Source organism: Miscanthus floridulus, chromosome 16, assembly GCF_019320115.1.
Source record: "Miscanthus floridulus cultivar M001 chromosome 16, ASM1932011v1, whole genome shotgun sequence".
In the NCBI taxonomy this organism is placed as follows: Eukaryota; Viridiplantae; Streptophyta; class Magnoliopsida; order Poales; family Poaceae; genus Miscanthus; species Miscanthus floridulus.
The window spans coordinates 98,900,081-98,916,905 of record NC_089595.1 but is presented as its reverse complement, the minus strand read 5'-3'; the positions used below and the strand labels follow the sequence as shown (position 1 = coordinate 98,916,905).

The 16,825-nt window shown below is 48.3% G+C and overlaps 3 protein-coding genes across 4 annotated transcripts; 2 read left to right on the top strand and 1 right to left on the bottom strand.

Moving 5' to 3' along the window:
* Positions 1-1,119: 1,119 nt before the first annotated feature.
* LOC136511965 (uncharacterized) lies at positions 1,120-3,808 on the top strand. 2 transcript variants are annotated; one of them, XM_066505974.1, is made up of 3 exons: positions 1,120-2,589; positions 2,672-3,086; positions 3,180-3,808. In XM_066505974.1, exons 1-2 carry the CDS (start codon positions 1,753-1,755, stop codon positions 3,053-3,055), a joined length of 1,221 nt encoding a protein of 406 aa, XP_066362071.1. In that variant the 5' UTR covers positions 1,120-1,752; the 3' UTR covers positions 3,056-3,086; positions 3,180-3,808. The 2 variants fall into 2 exon arrangements, with proteins under 2 accessions (XP_066362071.1, XP_066362070.1); XM_066505973.1 differs by having other exon boundaries at positions 1,121-2,589; positions 2,672-3,805.
* A 2,272-nt stretch (positions 3,809-6,080) lies between these two features.
* On the top strand, positions 6,081-8,099 carry LOC136511967 (uncharacterized). Its single transcript, XM_066505975.1, has one exon. The coding sequence runs from the start codon at positions 6,209-6,211 to the stop codon at positions 6,608-6,610; it is 402 nt and encodes a 133-aa protein (XP_066362072.1). The 5' UTR covers positions 6,081-6,208; the 3' UTR covers positions 6,611-8,099.
* A 63-nt stretch (positions 8,100-8,162) lies between these two features.
* Positions 8,163-11,162, bottom strand: LOC136511964 (uncharacterized). Its single transcript, XM_066505972.1, has 6 exons — positions 10,870-11,162; positions 10,591-10,740; positions 10,249-10,507; positions 9,956-10,174; positions 9,294-9,436; positions 8,163-8,638 (listed from the first exon to the last, which is right to left on the bottom strand). Exons 1-6 carry the CDS (start codon positions 11,116-11,118, stop codon positions 8,339-8,341), a joined length of 1,320 nt encoding a protein of 439 aa, XP_066362069.1. The 5' UTR covers positions 11,119-11,162; the 3' UTR covers positions 8,163-8,338.
* Between the last annotated feature and the right edge of the window lie 5,663 nt (positions 11,163-16,825).

Here is a 16,825-nt window from a genome sequence, read left to right as displayed (position 1 = left end):
CGATTTTCCTTCTCTGAAACCTTACTGGAGTCGACCGGCACCTCTCAGCGTCCAGTCGCGCCAGACGATTTCACCTTGATCAAATGAACTGACCGGACTCTACGTCAGCGTCCGGTCAACATTTAACCTTTCATCCACTTCCAACTCTCGATCATATGAGAATAGAGTTTGCTCCAATTGATCTAAGGGCTTTTTAAGAGCTATCTAGTTCTAGATTAAACAAATGTGCACCACACCTAACTCACTAGACTCACCTAGGTCAAGCTACCCGTCCATACCCCCCTTAATAATACGGTCAAAGGAAAAACAAAGTCCTAAACTACTCTAAGTGTCTCTTCAACTTCAAACGACACTTAGAACTAGTCCATCCTTAACCTTGTCGTCAATCCTTTGAAAACCGAAATAATTTCTATCGTAGGGGCATGACAACCATGATTGTCCAATCAATTACCATTACCATGACCTAACTTAATTGCCTATGTAAAATACACATTATTCATAGTAATTACGTATTGTCATTAATCATCGAAATACAACTAGGGCCTAGATGCTTTCAGCCGGAAGTGAGAGAATGAAAAGAAATATTATCTTATTTCCTTCCTCCCCACCTGCAGAGCATTGCCGTAAATCTGTTCTCGCAATTCCTTGATCCTAGCGAAATCGTCTGCTGATTACCTCGTCGCTAGAGAGATGTTTTTTTCATTGTTTAATATTTTCACGTGGGACGAAGCTTACGACGTAGCCGGTCATTGAGGACGCCCTTAGAGCGTCTCTAGTGGCTAGCTAGCTAACTAGGATAGTATGATTGATAGTAGGATTGCTACACATGTGGCAGTTGGCATAATAAGTACTAACGCAGGCAGTGTCAACACTTAACGTAGAACTGAAGTAGTTTTTGTTTTACAGAACTGAAAGAAAGCATATGTTTTTTTACAAAACTGAAAGAAAGCATATGTGACATTGTAGTTGATACTCTGAAATTTGAATCCCTCGCTAGATGTCAATAGATCTCGGGAGATGATTTCTACGGCTGATAAACCGGCTGAAGCTGATTTGTTGAGAGAGAAAAATAGTGTCCATAACTGATAAGCCAGGCCGGTGAGTTCACGCCTACAGGGCTGCACTTTGAACCGCACAGATTTCCAGTTTCCTTTCCCATTCGTCGTACTCGACTACTCGTATCTCTCTGGTTGGGAACTTGGCACCGGTACAGCACTAGTCGTACGCCGTCTGTTTTGCTGGTGCACGATGAACTTTCAGGTTTCCGAGTTCTGAGTTCTGAGTTCTGACCGAAGGGCCAGCCGAGCTTCGTGAGTTTCCGTTGAGAGCGGCACGGCACGACACGCAACTCCCCGAGAAGGCCAAAACAGCCATGGCCGGCCCATAGAAAATCCACGGGCCATGGCCGGGCCGGCGGTTCCTCCCAACCTCCACTTCCCAAGTGAAAGTCCACGGGCTCGCAGTTGGAGCAATCGACAGCAGATAATAAACCCCGTGCCGGACGTCAGGACGCCCCACCAGTCAGCGAGCGAAAACCCGCGGCGGCACGAGCGCACCCACGGCGTGCCCGTTGGGCGCTTGCTTGCCGGCCTGGACAGGCCGCAGCGGGCGGCACATGGGCTCCGTTCCAAAGCGCATCTCCTTTCCCCTGCCTCTCCCACTCCCGATGTGAATGTGAGTCAGTGACACCCTCTCCGCCGCCGCCGATCCCGGCCCCGGCCCGCCGAGAAACCCCCGCCGGATCACGCGCCAATGCCCCGTCACGCCCACCACGACCCCGCCCCGCCCGCCTGCTGCTCCTGCTGCTGCGGATGCGCGGGCGCGGCGCCGTGCTACTACCCGGCACCCGCGCCGGCCCCGCCCTGCTCCGCCGCGTCCGACCAACTCCTCCACGCCATTGCCGCCCACCTCCTCCTCAGCACCCCGGCGCCTGCTCAGCCGCAGCCGCAGCCCCAGCCCCAGCCGCCGCCTCCCGCCGCGCACCACGCGATGAATCCCTATCCGTATCCGTATCCGCACCCCCAGCAGTACCAGTACCAGTACCAGCAGCAGGAAGCCAAGCCCCATGCCTACACCCATCCACCGCCGCCGCAGCAGCTGAAGCCCAATCCATCCGGCGACCACGGCCACCTCCTGCTCCACTCGCTCCTGCGTCGGGTGGCCGCGATAGAATCCGCCCTTCCCCGCTGCTTCGCCGCCCCTGCTCCCGCGCGCCGACCGCCCCACCCGAACTCTCGCCCGCGCCGCGCGGCCCGCTACCAGGAGGAGGAGGAGCAAGAGGTGGAGGAGGGAGACGAGTCGGAACCGGAATCGCCGCCCTCGCCTCCTCTGCCGCGGCCGCGGCGACCGGCGCGCACGGGGCCGCCGCCCTCCGCGGCGAGTGACCGCGCGGCGCGGACGATCCAGGCCCACTTACGCCGCTTCCTGGCGCGGCGCTCCCGGACGCTGCGCCAGCTCAAGGAGCTCGCCGTGCTCCGGTCAAAGGCCGCGGCGATCCGGGGGTCGCTCTCCGGCCGCCGCGGGGGCGCCGACCCCGCCGCCGTCTCAGAGGCGGCCATGGGCCTCCTCCTCCGGCTCGACGCTATCCAGGTGATGGAACCCTTGCCATGAACTCGTTCACTTCGGTCCGTATGCCACGGTGTGCTGGGTTTTGAATTGGGTTTTGGATCAGGGAGGGGACCCGATGATCCGGGAGGGCAAGCGCGCGGTGAGCCGGGAGCTCACCCGGATCTTGGAGTTCGTTGACAAGGTGCTGATCAAAGAGCAGCAGCAGATGGTGATGGCCGACGAGTACCATGACGGCTGCAATGCTGCATTGGTGGCAGGTCGCCCGACTGTGAGCAAGAAGGTGAGTTTCTCCGGTAATGGTCAGGTTCACACGATCAATGAAAAGACAGAGAATGGAAATGAAGTTGATCAGGGCTCTGAAGGCTCCAGCTCTGCTGAGTCTGATGAGGTGAAGCCTAGCAAGAGAAGTGCCTATGTTAAGCCTGGGCTTGCAGCACCAATGCCTGTGCACATGGAGTCGAGGCCGGTTGCGGGTGAAAGAAGATAACTTGTCATCGGCATCATGTGATGCCATTAAGGTTTATAATCTTGTGGTTCATCATCTCGCTGCTACATTTCCACTGCTGTTTCCCACTGATGCTTCATGAGGGATTTTTTTTCTCAAATTGTAGAGTATGTACAACTGTGGACTCTAGAACTAGGGCAGTTCTATGCTCAGACGACCTCTCTGTTAATTGCATTTTGTTGCAGAATTGTACTACTGTACTAGTACCAGCTTTAGAACTGAGAGTTGTAGCTTGGATCATTTTGTTCAACTGAAATGTTTAGGATCTTGGATAATCCCATATTTCTTGTCTGCCATGCTCAGTATGATCGTTGATCGATGAGTCACAAAGCTACCATATTCTGATTGTACCCTTGCTGGCTGAAGATTTCTCCTGAACTGATGTTGCCTCGTGTTCTTTGGCCAAGTCATGCTGATATAGTAATTTGGATCTGTGCAGTTTGTTTGCATTTATGAATTGTTGCTTATGACAAATGACATGTGATTTCTATAGTCTAGCTGTTTCTTCAGAAGTTGAGGCATGTTAATTTGTTACTCCTTCCGTTTCAAATTATAAGACGTTTTGACTTTTCTAGATACGTAAATTTTGTATACTTAGATATACAATATGTCTAGATACATAGTAAAAGCAATATATCTAGAAAAGCCATAACATCTTATAATTTGGAATAGATGGAGTATGTTTGAAATATTCAGTTGTCACGGTTTCTTTTCTACCTTCCTTGATTATATATAAAAATGTAATTAAGCTGTCACGTATCCTCTTGCCCTATTCTTTTGAAATTTGAGGGTTTCTTTGTGTTGTCATGCACCTACAATGATATCATTATACCCTTAATTGCATGGTCATCAATACACCAAAACTCAGTTAGGGGTCTTGATGCTTTTTCACTAGCTTTTTCCTTTTTCTCTAAAATCTACTCAGGTCATTTTTTGAAACAAGCTAGGCCAATTTTTGAAGTGTTTTCGTATTTTCACCCATTCATCGTTGTTTTGGCTTCCACACTTTTCTAGCCTCCACCTAAGGTCGGTATGCATGTTGTGACTACGTTATCTTGGGAAGAGTTATAATAAAGGCTCATGTTCATCTTTGACATAGAGCCAACATATCACTTGTCTCATCCAGGAGAAAATTTGAGTCTTCCATTTACCTCTTATATGTCACCTTTTTTTTTATCCTTCACATCTAATGCCCAACTAAAAGTGTGCCAAATTGTTTGAATATTCTTTTCTCATGCCACTAATAAATGGTTCATTTAAGCATGTATTCTTCTCCCCCTTTTTACCGTCATAATTTCACGCATTCACCTAAGGCCCTGTTTGGTTCCAAATAAGTCACCTACTTATAAGTTAAAAAGTGAAAAAAAATAACTTATTTTGCCAAACACTACCAACTTATAAGTCACCCCTGCTTATAAGTTTTAAGGCCATGTTTAGATTGCAAAAAATTTCAAACCGATGAATAGTAACACTTTCGTCTTATTTGGTAAATATTGTCCAATCGTGGACCAACTAAGCTCAAAAGATTCATCTCGTGATTTCCAACTAAACTGTGCAATTAGTTATTTTTTTATCTACATTTAATACTCCATGCAAGCGGCTAAAAATTGATGTGATGGAGAGAGAGTGAAAAAACTTGGAATTTGGAGGTGATCTAAACAAGGCCTAAGTTGGTTTACCCCTGCTTAAAACTTATAAGTCACCTTTTTCGTGTGGGACCCACACCTTTAATGAGCTTATAAGTCATCTACAACCAAACAGGCATGACTTATAAGTCACTGGTTTTCAATCACCTGACTTAATAAGTCACCTGATTTAATAAGTCACCTTACTTATGGAAACCAAACAGGACCTAAATACTAAAGTATGACCATATCAAACTATATACAGCGTACTTTCGTCATTTCTAGTAGGGTGTTAGGATTTGAAACAAAAACCATCGGAGGTAGAATTCCGATTACCGATGTATCTTACTCCTTTTGTTCTGTTTGTTCCAAATTATGCAACGTTTTGACATTTCTAGATGTATAACTTTTGACATGCACTTAGATATACACAGGCTCCGTTCGCTGGTCTAAAACTTGGTTGAAACTGGCTGAAAAACACTGTTCCAGCTGAATTGTTGTGAGAGAAAAACACTGTTCCGGCTGAAAAAAGAAGCCGAACAAGCCGAATATGGGGTAAGCCGAACAGGGCCACTATGTCTAGATACATATTAAAAGCAATATATTTAGAAAACATCTTATAATTTAGAACGGAGATAGTACAATATAACATCATTTTTCTAAAATTCAGTCTCATAAGAATGACTATTTGGAATATGCACCACTTAACCCGTTTAGGGTGAAAATCTTCTCTCGCACACTCTAATTTTAGTTAACGTCAACATAGGATGTACATTTGACTTTACTACTATTACAGTGTTTATGTTGGTGTAATTTCTAGGTAGAATTTAGTGTAACTTATTTTTAGGTGGGGGGAAGGAATATTCACTACATTCTTTCTTATTGCTAGAAATAGAATTTTTTTATGAGCAAAAAATATATTAGAGGGTGAAAAGATATGGAGAACGAATTCTATTCAAATGACTCTCCAAATGATAATTTAGAGAGTGAGATTAAAAAGTCTCTTAGAGATGGTCTTACAACACCTTTAATCTTGGTGTGCAACTCTTCTTAATTCTAAAACAACTGAACTATTTTGTATAGCATGCTTATAAAATTCAGATGTAGGAATGATCTTTTTCACTGTATGATATAACAAAACTGTTTGTAAAAGAGGTAGATGATTCAATGATGACATTAAGGGTATGTTTTACTCAAAATCAGAGTTACGACAAAAGCAAAAAAAAAACATTATTTTCATTTCTTTAATACTCTATATCTTTTCAATTTTAGCGTTTTTATTGTTTTTCACTTTTCTCCCAGCTCCTCATGCGCCTCGTGCCACAGCTTTTAAAGCCCACCGCCCTCCTAATTTCGCTCTCACGTCCCTCTGCCTCGTCTGCCAGTGCCTCTCCCCTCCCAAATCCCAGTCCCCCTGTCTCCCTCGCGCGTCCTCGTCCTCCTCTCCAAGAACCAGAGCAAGAAACGGACGGGCCACCCGACCGATCAGGCGCGCGCGGCCGCAGCAGCCATGGGGCTGTCTTGGTGCCGGGGCCTTCGCCTCCTCTTCGTGGCGTCCCTGCTCGTCCTCTCCGCCGCGGCGCTGCAGCAGCAGCCCTCGCCACGCGCGGGGAGCCGGCCTCCTCCGCCCGAGCCGTCCGCCGCCGCCGACGCGCTCCTCGCCCGCATGTGCGACCCTCGCGGCGCGCACCCGGCGCCGCCCTCCTGGTGCCACACACTGCACCTCAGGCGCCGCGTCGGGGCCGCGGGGCACCGCCACCACCAGCACCACCACCACCGGCCCGTGCCGCTGCCGCTGCCGCTGCCGCTGCCGCCTCCGGGCCGCGACGGCGGCGGCGGGGAGGAGATCGACGTGCGCTACGGCGTCGCCAAGCGGCTCGTGCCTACGGGGCCGAACCCACTGCACAACTGAGGCGCACGCGCGCCGCGCGCCACGACGAAGGACGACGACGACGCGGCGGCGGTCAGTTCACCGTTTCTTAGACGCCGAGCTCCTCGCGCGATGTAAGCACCGCTCGTCGGCCTCTCTTGTTCCTGCTTTCCGGCCGGCACGCGCCTCGACGCCGACGCCGACGCCACGCCTCCGGAAAGGACTTACAATGGAGGACCGATCGACGCCTGGGCGTGCCGCGTGCATGACAATAACAGAGATACTAGTAGAGTAGATACGTGTGCCATGTATAGGCTCGTGCTTCGTCTTCCTTCCGATTCTTGACTTCTTGGCTTTTTCCCATTGCTCTGTTCCTTGCTGCTGGGGTCCCCTGTAGTTGCAGCCTTCTTGGCTTCCATTGTTCACTAGTAGAAAACTGGAAGTTCCTTTTTCTCGCGGTAACGCCCGCAGAACTTTGTCGTTTCGCTCGCTCATGTCATTCTCGGCTTCTCGCCCCGGCCGCCGGCTCCGGCGAAATGAGAGTCCAGACACGCCATCTTTTCGGTTCAGTTTGGATTCTTTGCAGAGCTCGGGGGCTGCAGATGAGGTCATGTGGGCGTTATACTCCTCGCTGTGGTCGGCGTCGGCGTCGGCGTTGCGGGGTAGGGCAGCGCCGCAAGTAAATGCGCTCTGGTTCTTCCTGTGACTGCAAAAGGAGGATGCCGAAATTAATGGCGCGCTCCACGGTCTCGCCTTCCGCATTGATGCTGCCGTGGCAATTAGCATCGACGACGGCACGACGCGCCTTCTTCGTGCTCAGTGAGTCACAGCCTCAGCGCAGCGGGCAGCGAACACAAATGCACGGTCTTGGCGCGGTAACTTTCCACGACTTCTGGTCGGGCTATCATAACGAACTTTAACTGCCGGTGCCTGACGACGGCGTCAGTACTAGGAGTAAACTCTGATGAGTCCAGAGTTGCAACTGACAGCGACAGGCTGACACCTGACAGCACTGCACCGTCTTCGTCGCCAATGAGAAATCTCCCCGGTCCCCGCCGCACTCCGCGCGCCTGACAGACTTGCCCCCCTCCCGGCGCAACGGCCGCGGTGAATCGGGTGGACGTGCGGCGGCGCTGCGCGAGCGGAGATCGGACGGACCTCGCAACGAAACCCGCGAGGCGCTCGGCTGGTTTCAAGACGTCCGTGCAATAGAAACTTCCGTCGGTGTCAGGTAATAATAATAAGCGACGCAGCAAGCGTTTCGACCTGTGAAGTGTGAGCTGCGATGCGTGTGGTCATAATGAGCTTGCTGTTCGACGCCCTGCCGCGTGAAAGAAACCTTGGCGTGCGCCTGCTCGTGGAGGCAGTCCTGCAGCAATAACTGAAACAGAGCAGTCTGCAATGCCTGGATCGGGCCGAGAAGTAACTCCTTGCCGATGGCCCGTGCGTAGATAGCGCCCCCAGTCTTGTGCATTCTGCAGCCTGAATTATGAGCAACACCGAATTCACCATCCCGTGGTAAGCGGACACTTCAAACATGGCAAAACATACCTACTCCGGTATGCTCCAAGCAGGTAAATTCCATATGCAGATATGCTGTAAAACCTGGCTTTCTATTGAAGGCAAGAAGACATATGTACTCTCCTAGATTGTAGCCTAATGCACCATACTTGCCCACTAACCACATAAAAATTCGACAGTGTCACCATGCTTCAAGCATGCACTGCAGCAACTATCCCTACAAATAAAACCATGCACATCCACCGGGCGTCACCTCTTCCTCCCAGAGACGGTTTTCTTGACAGCGCCAACAGAGACCAAGAACTCGTCCAGAGACGAGAGTGTCTTCATGTCGTCCGGAGGGAAGTAGCTAGCTGCCTTCCCCATGAAGGAGGCGAAGAGCAGTGAGAGACCGGGCGCCCTGGCAGTGCGCTCGGGGAGGAACTCGTCGAGGAAGGCAAAGGCGGCCAGAAAGTCTGACCGGCTCGCGTTGATCGGGGCTGCAAAGTGGCAAGGGATTATCCGTCGGAATCGCCAGTCCGCCGCAATCCTGTCAACCCAGTCCCTCACCTGTCGATCGAAGCAGATGATCTTGATTAGTTTGAACAGAATACTATTACGTAGTACTAGCTGTAGTGTTGACATTGCCACATTGCCTTATCTAGGGCAACGAAGGAGAACTAGTGATCCAGTATAGATCAAATACAGACATATTAGAAATGGTTGTATTGTAAACTTTTTAAGTGTGGATTGGATGTAAATATCAGAAAAGACAGAAAGACTGCAGGTGGGGTCATTCCACAACTATCTGAAACATTCAGTTCTGTAAATCAGAAGATCACATGATAAAGAAATGTTATATCTAACAATAATCTGAATAAGGAAGATATAATATTCATCATTATTATTTTTGTTACTGAAAAGATTAACAGCCACCATAGAATTGAAAGATGGATGCTACTAAGCTAAACGGTTTGTGATGGTGGCGTGTAATAACAAAATGACGATTTGACACCAAATGATAATACGCAAGTCTACTTGAAGACAGTGAAATCATAATGCATCTATGGTCCTTTTTTTCTCTTCAAAATGACTATGATCCCTTACACTACCTCTCTAAACAACAAGAAAATGTGTCTATGAGATCGTGACAGGAGTAACATCCAGTAAGGCATCAATAGAACGATGTGTGATGCTAGATTTTCCAACTGTCACAAGAACTTACCTTCTCCGGAACTTTGCTGAAAACAAGTGTCTTGACAATTGGTGAGACAATCAATTTTTGCGACATTTGAGCAAAACTTGCATTTGGCTCAAGCAGATTTGACGGACCAAGAAATAGTATTTGAAGCACCATTCTCTCCCACCCTATTGAAAATAACCAAGGAATCAGTCAGTATTGATGTGGACATGTGGTACATAACCTTGTACTATTGAAGATAGCAACATACTGTAATTTTTCCACAAAACTGACCTTTGACCTGAAAATTAAATATCTAAAGAATACTCATTTCCGTTGTCTACCAACTCAGAACAATACATAGAAAACATAGCATAATCGCTAATCAGTAGTCTAAACATCTGGGACATGATTTCACAGAAACTTCAGACTTCAGAGATAACGAAAATTACCAAGGTAGGACAAACATTTTGTAGTAAAGTTCTTATTCAGTCTCATAAAGAAACAATCAATTGCAAATTTGACCTGTCTACACATGATAGTTCATTGACAATGAATGAAACTATTCTCGAACGGGGCGTGGTACGTTCAAATGTAAGAATTACAGTTAGCAAACTTCATCTGTTTTGTCTTCTTGTATTGCAATGTAGTGACAAACTGGTAACCACTGTACCAAAAAAAAAGGTTTGACTGTAGTTAGTAGTTACCTTTCTGACGGTTTAGCTTATTGTCAACAACTGGTTCGTCGGGAACCTCCTTCCCTTTGCTCAATAGCTTCACTGCCAGTCCATTCTTTGCAGATGCCAACAGAGATTCTTTGCTGATACACTCCGGTGGCTGTTGAGGAACAAAGATGACAGCATCGGTCACCAGTAGTGTCCTTGAAGGCTTATGGTAGAACGCCACCTCCACATATGGCCCAATCCCTGAAAGCAAAGTGACATTCAGACTCCTATGCAGCAATGCACGAAACAATGCTGAACATCTGCAGGGACAATACCAACTTCCGGTGAGCTGAGCACCTTCTGCTCGATTTCGGCGGCCCAGGGCGTGGCGTCATCCTCATCTTTGAGAGGCTTGGCCCGGAAGATCCCGAAGAACTCGAGCGGCAGGTTGATTGGCCAGCTCCACTGCCTGGGCGCCACCCATATCTGAGCCTTGGGGAACTTCCGGGAGAAGGGCCCGACGAAGATTTTGTGCTCGTACGCGAAGGTCGGCAGCACGATGTGCTCCACCGGCGCGTCCAGCTCCTTGAGCAGCTGCAACCAATTGCATCAGCATGAGCAGAACTCGCTGGAAGAAGAAACAAGAGGTGGTATATGGGGCCGGGCAGGGTGCGTGCCTGGATGCACTCCTTGGTGGGCGCGATGGGCGCGTGCACCCAGAGCCCGCCGGACTTGAGCTTGATGACGGTCATGCGGATGTTGGTGGAGACGCTGCTGAAGCCCAGCGCCTGCTCCTGCTCGAACAGCCATATGCTGCCCTTCACCGCCTGGTCCAATCATTCGTCCCACCCCAACGGCCGGCGCACACCAACGCGAGAAACAGTGAGGAAATTTCCCTTCCAGTCGTCGACGGCGAGCAAAAGGAGAGACGGCATGCGGGCGGACGAGAAGGTTACCTCGGTGCGGATGGTGCGGCGGTTGAGGAACGGGCCGAGCGGGAAGGGGAACCCGGTGAAGTTGAAGTAGAACCGCCCGGACCCGCTGGTCTCCGCCTCCACCCCGGCCGAGGCCGAGACGGCGAGCCGCGGCCTGCGGGAACGGGTTGAGGGCGGCGGAGCGCTGACGTGGTGGGGCGCGAGCGCCCCGCGCTGCGCCAAGCGGAGCGGCCGCGGGGTGTAACTGGAGGCAACGGCTGCTGCTGCCATTGCTGTTCCGGTTTCGAGGCTTGCGGCTGGGGAAATTTCGGGCCACCCGGCGGTTAGTAGCGCGCCGGATTTGCAGGCCAGGTGGAACTGATGGCTGGATGGGTCGCCACGTGGAGGCGGCGGGTGGCTGGGAAAGTGGCAAGCGCTGCTGGCCGCCGTGGACCGTAGAGAGTGGAGTGGGAGACGAGCACGCAACGGAACGGATAGCTCTGTAGTCTGTGAGCTCCGTTCTTAGTGCCCGTCCCGGTCGGACGGCCGTACTCGGACGCAATGCGTTGCAACAGGCCCGACCAGCCTGCACGATAGTTTTTATTTTAAACTATGGTTTTGTTGGGATGTTATCGGATTTTATGATTAGAGTGAAACTAGATTGATGTCAATCCTACTACATCTAAATAAGGCCTAAGTGATTTTGCTTAATATAAATTTTGTTACCCACTTTAAAACCAACCATCAAAATATGCATGAAAATATCAACTGAAAATATAAATGGGTAGATGATGCGAGGATACATGCTCATACAAAATTTGAAGACGACTAAGATTTTATATAAAGAGAAACCAAAAAAAGTTATTGGGTCGGGTGCACTGTTTACGTACATTCTGTACTGTTCACTAGCTATGTACATATCCCTTACATTTCAAGACAGATAATAGATTAGTTGTGTTGGGAACTAATGTGATTGCAATTCATTGAGAAACCTACTAGTTAGGAGCTAAGCTGCGAAGTTACACGTTGAGCTTGCCCGGTGCCAATGCACCACGGTAAGAAAAAAAATTCCACTAACTAAATAAACTTTTACCTTGTTTTTCTACCAAATTATATATGTCATCTTAGCAGTCCACCGCCATAAATTTAGAGTTGGCTTCGCCCCTACTACCGGTTACACTCAAACATGGTCGTGATGATATGCAATTCAACATCAACAGAAACCTATACATCAAAGACTATGTACACTATCAATAAGGATTTCAGCACAAGTCCAACACCGAATCAGCAGGGAGAATTTGGAATGGTCTACTCCATACCTAGGCAAAAAAGAACTTCTGAGCCAGGAGTACATCAGAATATTCTATGCATGTTACTATAATTAAGGAAAAAGTCGGGCGTATGGAGGGGAGTTTCAAAACCAAGATTAAGGATGTTGTAAGAATCGAATAAAACATTCCTTTGACATATCCAAATTTTTAGTTACCTCAAATTTAACTAGTAATTGCATCCAAATAATCATCATAACTCCATTACAAATTAAGCATAAATCTTAGAAATCTAGCATAAGTCTGAATAAAAGGCCTAAGCGATGGGACGCTGCTAAAAGGCTAAAGTCAATGGTACACAACAACCATCAACCTTCAAAGTGACGAAGTTCCACAAATTTTAGATAACGTGCGTGCAGTAGTAATTTTTTTTATAAGTCTAGGGGGAGAATTCCCCACCTGAGCATTTCATTGATTGTTGGCTCTCAAAGCCACAGATAAGTTTACAAACATTTCATTTTACATTTTGCTGCTGTATATGATCACATTTCGTTTGACAACACAGAGCACCAAATCGTCGCAATGGTTCGATCTTCTTGTGGCAGTCATGCTCCCCACAGATAAGCTTTAGATTTACAGGCCGCCAAAGTTACATTCAAGCTCATTCACTCACCTCTGAATACCGGATTGTTCCGCCTTTTCCAGATATTCCAACATCATAAGATCAAGAAGGTACTGAAGTATTTTGCCTGTATATGATCTGGTGGTTGTATCTCCCTTAGAGCCTGAACTGACCAGTTTTGATTAGTTGTTATTTGAATTGCATTCCAGAATTGACAAGCTGCTGTGCAGCCAAAAATTATGTTCTCTGATGTTTCATCCACGGTCGGACAGACTTCACAGGTGGTGGTGCTTACTACTACCTTTTTCTGGAGCAATGTTTTGCACTAAACTCTACTCATATGGGAGCCTCTGGCACTGGGTCTGTCTTTTAATGTTTTGCACTAAATTCTCCCTCGAGAGAGCAGCCATGTGAAGAACTTTACTCTGGGCGGCGCTTTGTTTTGCCATACGAACTTGCTCCAAGCATTCCAGGGGGGTTAGCTGTTTTGAGTGCCTTGTAGATCAGCGGGATGTCCAAATCACCATTCTTTTTTAAGAGCACACTTCGGCGTTTGTCTCTTCCTTGTGTCAACGTCAGTTGATTTAGGATTTGCGTCACCTGACTGAATTGTTCAGTTGCCATAGCTGATAGGCGTGTCCTTAGTTGTTGCTGAAGGCGCATGCCTGTTCCACTGTAAGCTCTTGGAGTTTGCAATGACTGAACAACTGAGGAAACCTATCAGCCATAGTGTCGGGTTATTATCCCCGAGTGTCTTAAAGCAATGATTAGTTAGTAGGTCGAGCGGTCCACGATACATCAGCCAGCAAAAACCCGAATGACTGAGGCCCAGCTGATCCAAGAAAACCAAGCCAAGCGCTAAGGCCAAGGTCGACCCCGACCCCTTCATCAGACTTAGCCGCAGGACGCATAAGAAACTCACGACCTATCCATCGTCCCGATCCCTGGGAAGTAACGAGGAGAGGTCAGACCCAGCCAAGCGTGCGGTCACCTCGGTCTGGTCAAACACCATCCATGCACCACGCAGCACGAACAAGACAACACCGCACAGCAGTGACTGCTAGTACGGCGACCCACCATCCAAATATGGACCAATAAGACGCATGTACGATCCTACCCACCATGAGATGGGATCCATGACGGAGGCCTTGACTTAGAGGCCACCCAAACCGACGGGAGCCACGACCCCGGAGGCGAGATTGTGGCCACCAACTCCACAAGCAAACCCGGCAATCGACGACCTGGGGGCGGCTACCAACTCTTGTACGACGCCCCTAGGAGACCAGGAGGCGATGACGAAGGCCACGACGGAAACCACGTCGCATAGGACGGCTAGCGAACCACCACCGTGCCAGCAGTGCTGCCACGGCCAACATAGTGGCACCACGCCACACCTTACCATGACGTGGCATAAGACTATGATGACAACCACGCCCAGACATGCACCACAAGACGGTTGTAGCTTGCAAGCCAACTTAGATAGGCCCCTCCCTCATGCTCACGACCCCTCGGTCGGGAGAACCTTCATCTTTGTACCTGCCGTAGCCCCAAACTCTATATAAGGGCAGCCAAGAGCACCATCTCCAGACATACTCACATTCTCTCATTCTCCACATCTTTGGACTCTTGAAGCTTCCCTTCAGGCCAATTCATCTTCTAGCTCTAGCTCTCCTACCTCTTTCACCTTTCTTGCACCCCTCATTGTAAGAACTTCAGAGCATTCCAGCGAGGAACACGCACTCGATCATCTCTGAGGACTAGATGTAGGGCTCTGGCCTAAACCAGTATAAATCCTCATTTCTTTTAGATGTTACCATCATCTTCTAGAGCAGCACGGTAATCGTATAAATTTACTAGTCCGGTTTATAAAACACCGACACATAGAGTCTTCCCCTTCCCATACATCATGCCAGAAGGACGTTGTACTTCCATTAGCTAGAGTTACAGTGGTGATAGCCTGATAAATTGGCAATATGGAGCACAACATGTCCCAGTGTTGGCCATGTAGGTTGCCTCTTAGAGATGCGACACTAGCATTTTCCTGCACCCACTGAACCCACGATGAATTAGTATCAAGATGTAGCTTATGGATCGGTTTGAGCAGCAAGCATATGTTCTGGGTTCCAAGGTCTTTCAATCCAAGGCCCCCTGTTCTTTTGTATCACAAACGTGATTCCATGCCACCAGATTCCCTGCTCTGTTCGAGCTTGCTGTCCCAGACCATAGGAAAGAGCGTCGCTTGTGGCCAACTTGATCTATGACACCAGGAGGTATGGCTAGAGCACACAAAGCATATATAAGTTGGCTGTCCAGAACCTAGTTGACTAGAGATGCACATCCCATCTGATTCAGAAGAGAGGCCTGCCATCCTGCATGGCATTTATCGCCTTTTGCAATTTGTGGCGCAAACGCAGAGAGGCGCAACTTGTTGTTTGATAAGGGCAGTCCTAGATAAGTTTGAGGGAAGCCTTCCTTGCGACAGCCAAGGGCTGAAATGCATGACTCCATAGCCCTCTCATCCATATGGATCGACACTACAGTGCTTTTTGTAAAGTTGACTTGCAGACTTGTTGCGTTGGCAAACTGATCAAGCAGGGTTTTAAGTGCCTGGACATCAAGCAGCTCTCCTCGCACTAGAAGCAGCGTGTCATCGGCATATTGCAACACCGAGCAGCTCACATTATCAACAATGGGGTGCCTGATCTGAGTTGATTGTTTGATGAGTATCTGGAGCACATCAGCAACCAAGATGAATAAGTATGGTGAGATGGGATCCCCTGCCTTAGGCCATGGTGGCAATTGATCCATGGTCCTGGGCATCCGTTTACCAAGACTGCAGAACGTGAGGACTGCAAGATGTTGTGCATCCATCTTCTCCAAGTATCGCTAAAACCTCTAGCATGCATCACAACATCCAGTGAGTCCTAGTTGATTATATCAAAAGCTTTAGCGAAGTCTAATTTGATCACCAGTGTTGGGACTTTCCTTTTGTGGCAGCATTGTACAAGCTCCGTGGCATAAACAAAGTTTCTAGTTATAGACCTCCCTTTGATGAAACCAGTTTGGTCAACATCTAGTAACTTTGTTATCTGCGTCTGCAATCTGGTTGTCAAAATCTTGGCCAATATATTTACACAGCAGTTTTGAAGACAGATGGGTCTGAAAGCCTCCACGGTGTTGGCATCTGGTTTCTTTGGCAGCAGTACCATGTAGGACTTGTTAACACTTTCCATATCTACATTATCATCTTGAAAATCTTTCAGGAATTGCATGACATCTTCGCTGACTATCCCCCACGTTGCTGTGTAAAAGCTTGGGCCAAAGCCGTCTGGTCCCGGTGCACTACACCTATTCATACTCTTTGCTACCATCAATGCCTCTTGCTCTGAAAATGGCAGCATTGAAATGTCCTAATATGGCTAGAGGGGGGTGAATAGCCTATTTAAAAAATCTACAAGGCACTAGAGCAAATGATTAGTATGACAAACGGCGTAATGCAATTTTGTTCTAACTCTATAAGGGTTGCAAGCCACATATCTAAACAATTCTAGTTGCTATGATCACTATCACACACAAAAGCTAAGTCACTACTCACTAAGCTAGTGTGCTCTCAAAGACTAATTAAAGAGCCACACTAACCAAACTAACAAGTTCTCAAAGACTAGCTACACTAAAGAGCTTGACAACTAGTTTGCAAGAATGTAAAGGAGTGAGTAGGGTGATTATACCGCTGTGTCGAGAAATTGAACCAATCATAATGTAGTCAATCCAATCACCGGGAAAAATCCAATCACACAAGAGACATAAGATTTTTTTCTTCCAAGGTTCACGTGCTTGCCGGCACGCTAGTCCCTGTTGTATCAACCAACACTTGGTGGTTTGACAGCTAAGAAGTGTTGCATGAACCTCATCCACATAATTGTGCACCGCAAAAACCTATCCACAAGTGAGGTAACTCAATGACATGAGCAATTTACTAGAGCTACCTTATGGCTCTTCACCGGGGAAGGTGCAAGACCCCTCATAATCACTTGAGCTGGACACAAACAATCACTAACACATGTCGAAGCTCCTCCGCTGCCTCAAGCTGTCTAGGTGGCAGCAACCA

What these genes read in the sequence shown, in the direction of transcription:
- LOC136511965 (XM_066505974.1), top strand. Translation starts at nt 1,753, where the DNA reads ATGCCCCGTCACGCCCACCACGACCCCGCCCCGCCCGCCTGCTGCTCC. An exon ending in TCCGGCTCGACGCTATCCAG is followed by an intron (nt 2,590 to 2,671) that starts GTGATGGAACCC and finishes GTTTTGGATCAG; the next exon opens with GGAGGGGACCCGATGATCCG.
- LOC136511967 (XM_066505975.1), top strand. Translation starts at nt 6,209, where the DNA reads ATGGGGCTGTCTTGGTGCCGGGGCCTTCGCCTCCTCTTCGTGGCGTCC.
- LOC136511964 (XM_066505972.1), bottom strand. Translation starts at nt 11,118, where the DNA reads ATGGCAGCAGCAGCCGTTGCCTCCAGTTACACCCCGCGGCCGCTCCGC. An exon ending in GCCGCACCATCCGCACCGAG is followed by an intron (nt 10,741 to 10,869) that starts GTAACCTTCTCG and finishes TGATTGGACCAG; the next exon opens with GCGGTGAAGGGCAGCATATG. An exon ending in GCTCAGCTCACCGGAAGTTG is followed by an intron (nt 10,175 to 10,248) that starts GTATTGTCCCTG and finishes CTTTGCTTTCAG; the next exon opens with GGATTGGGCCATATGTGGAG.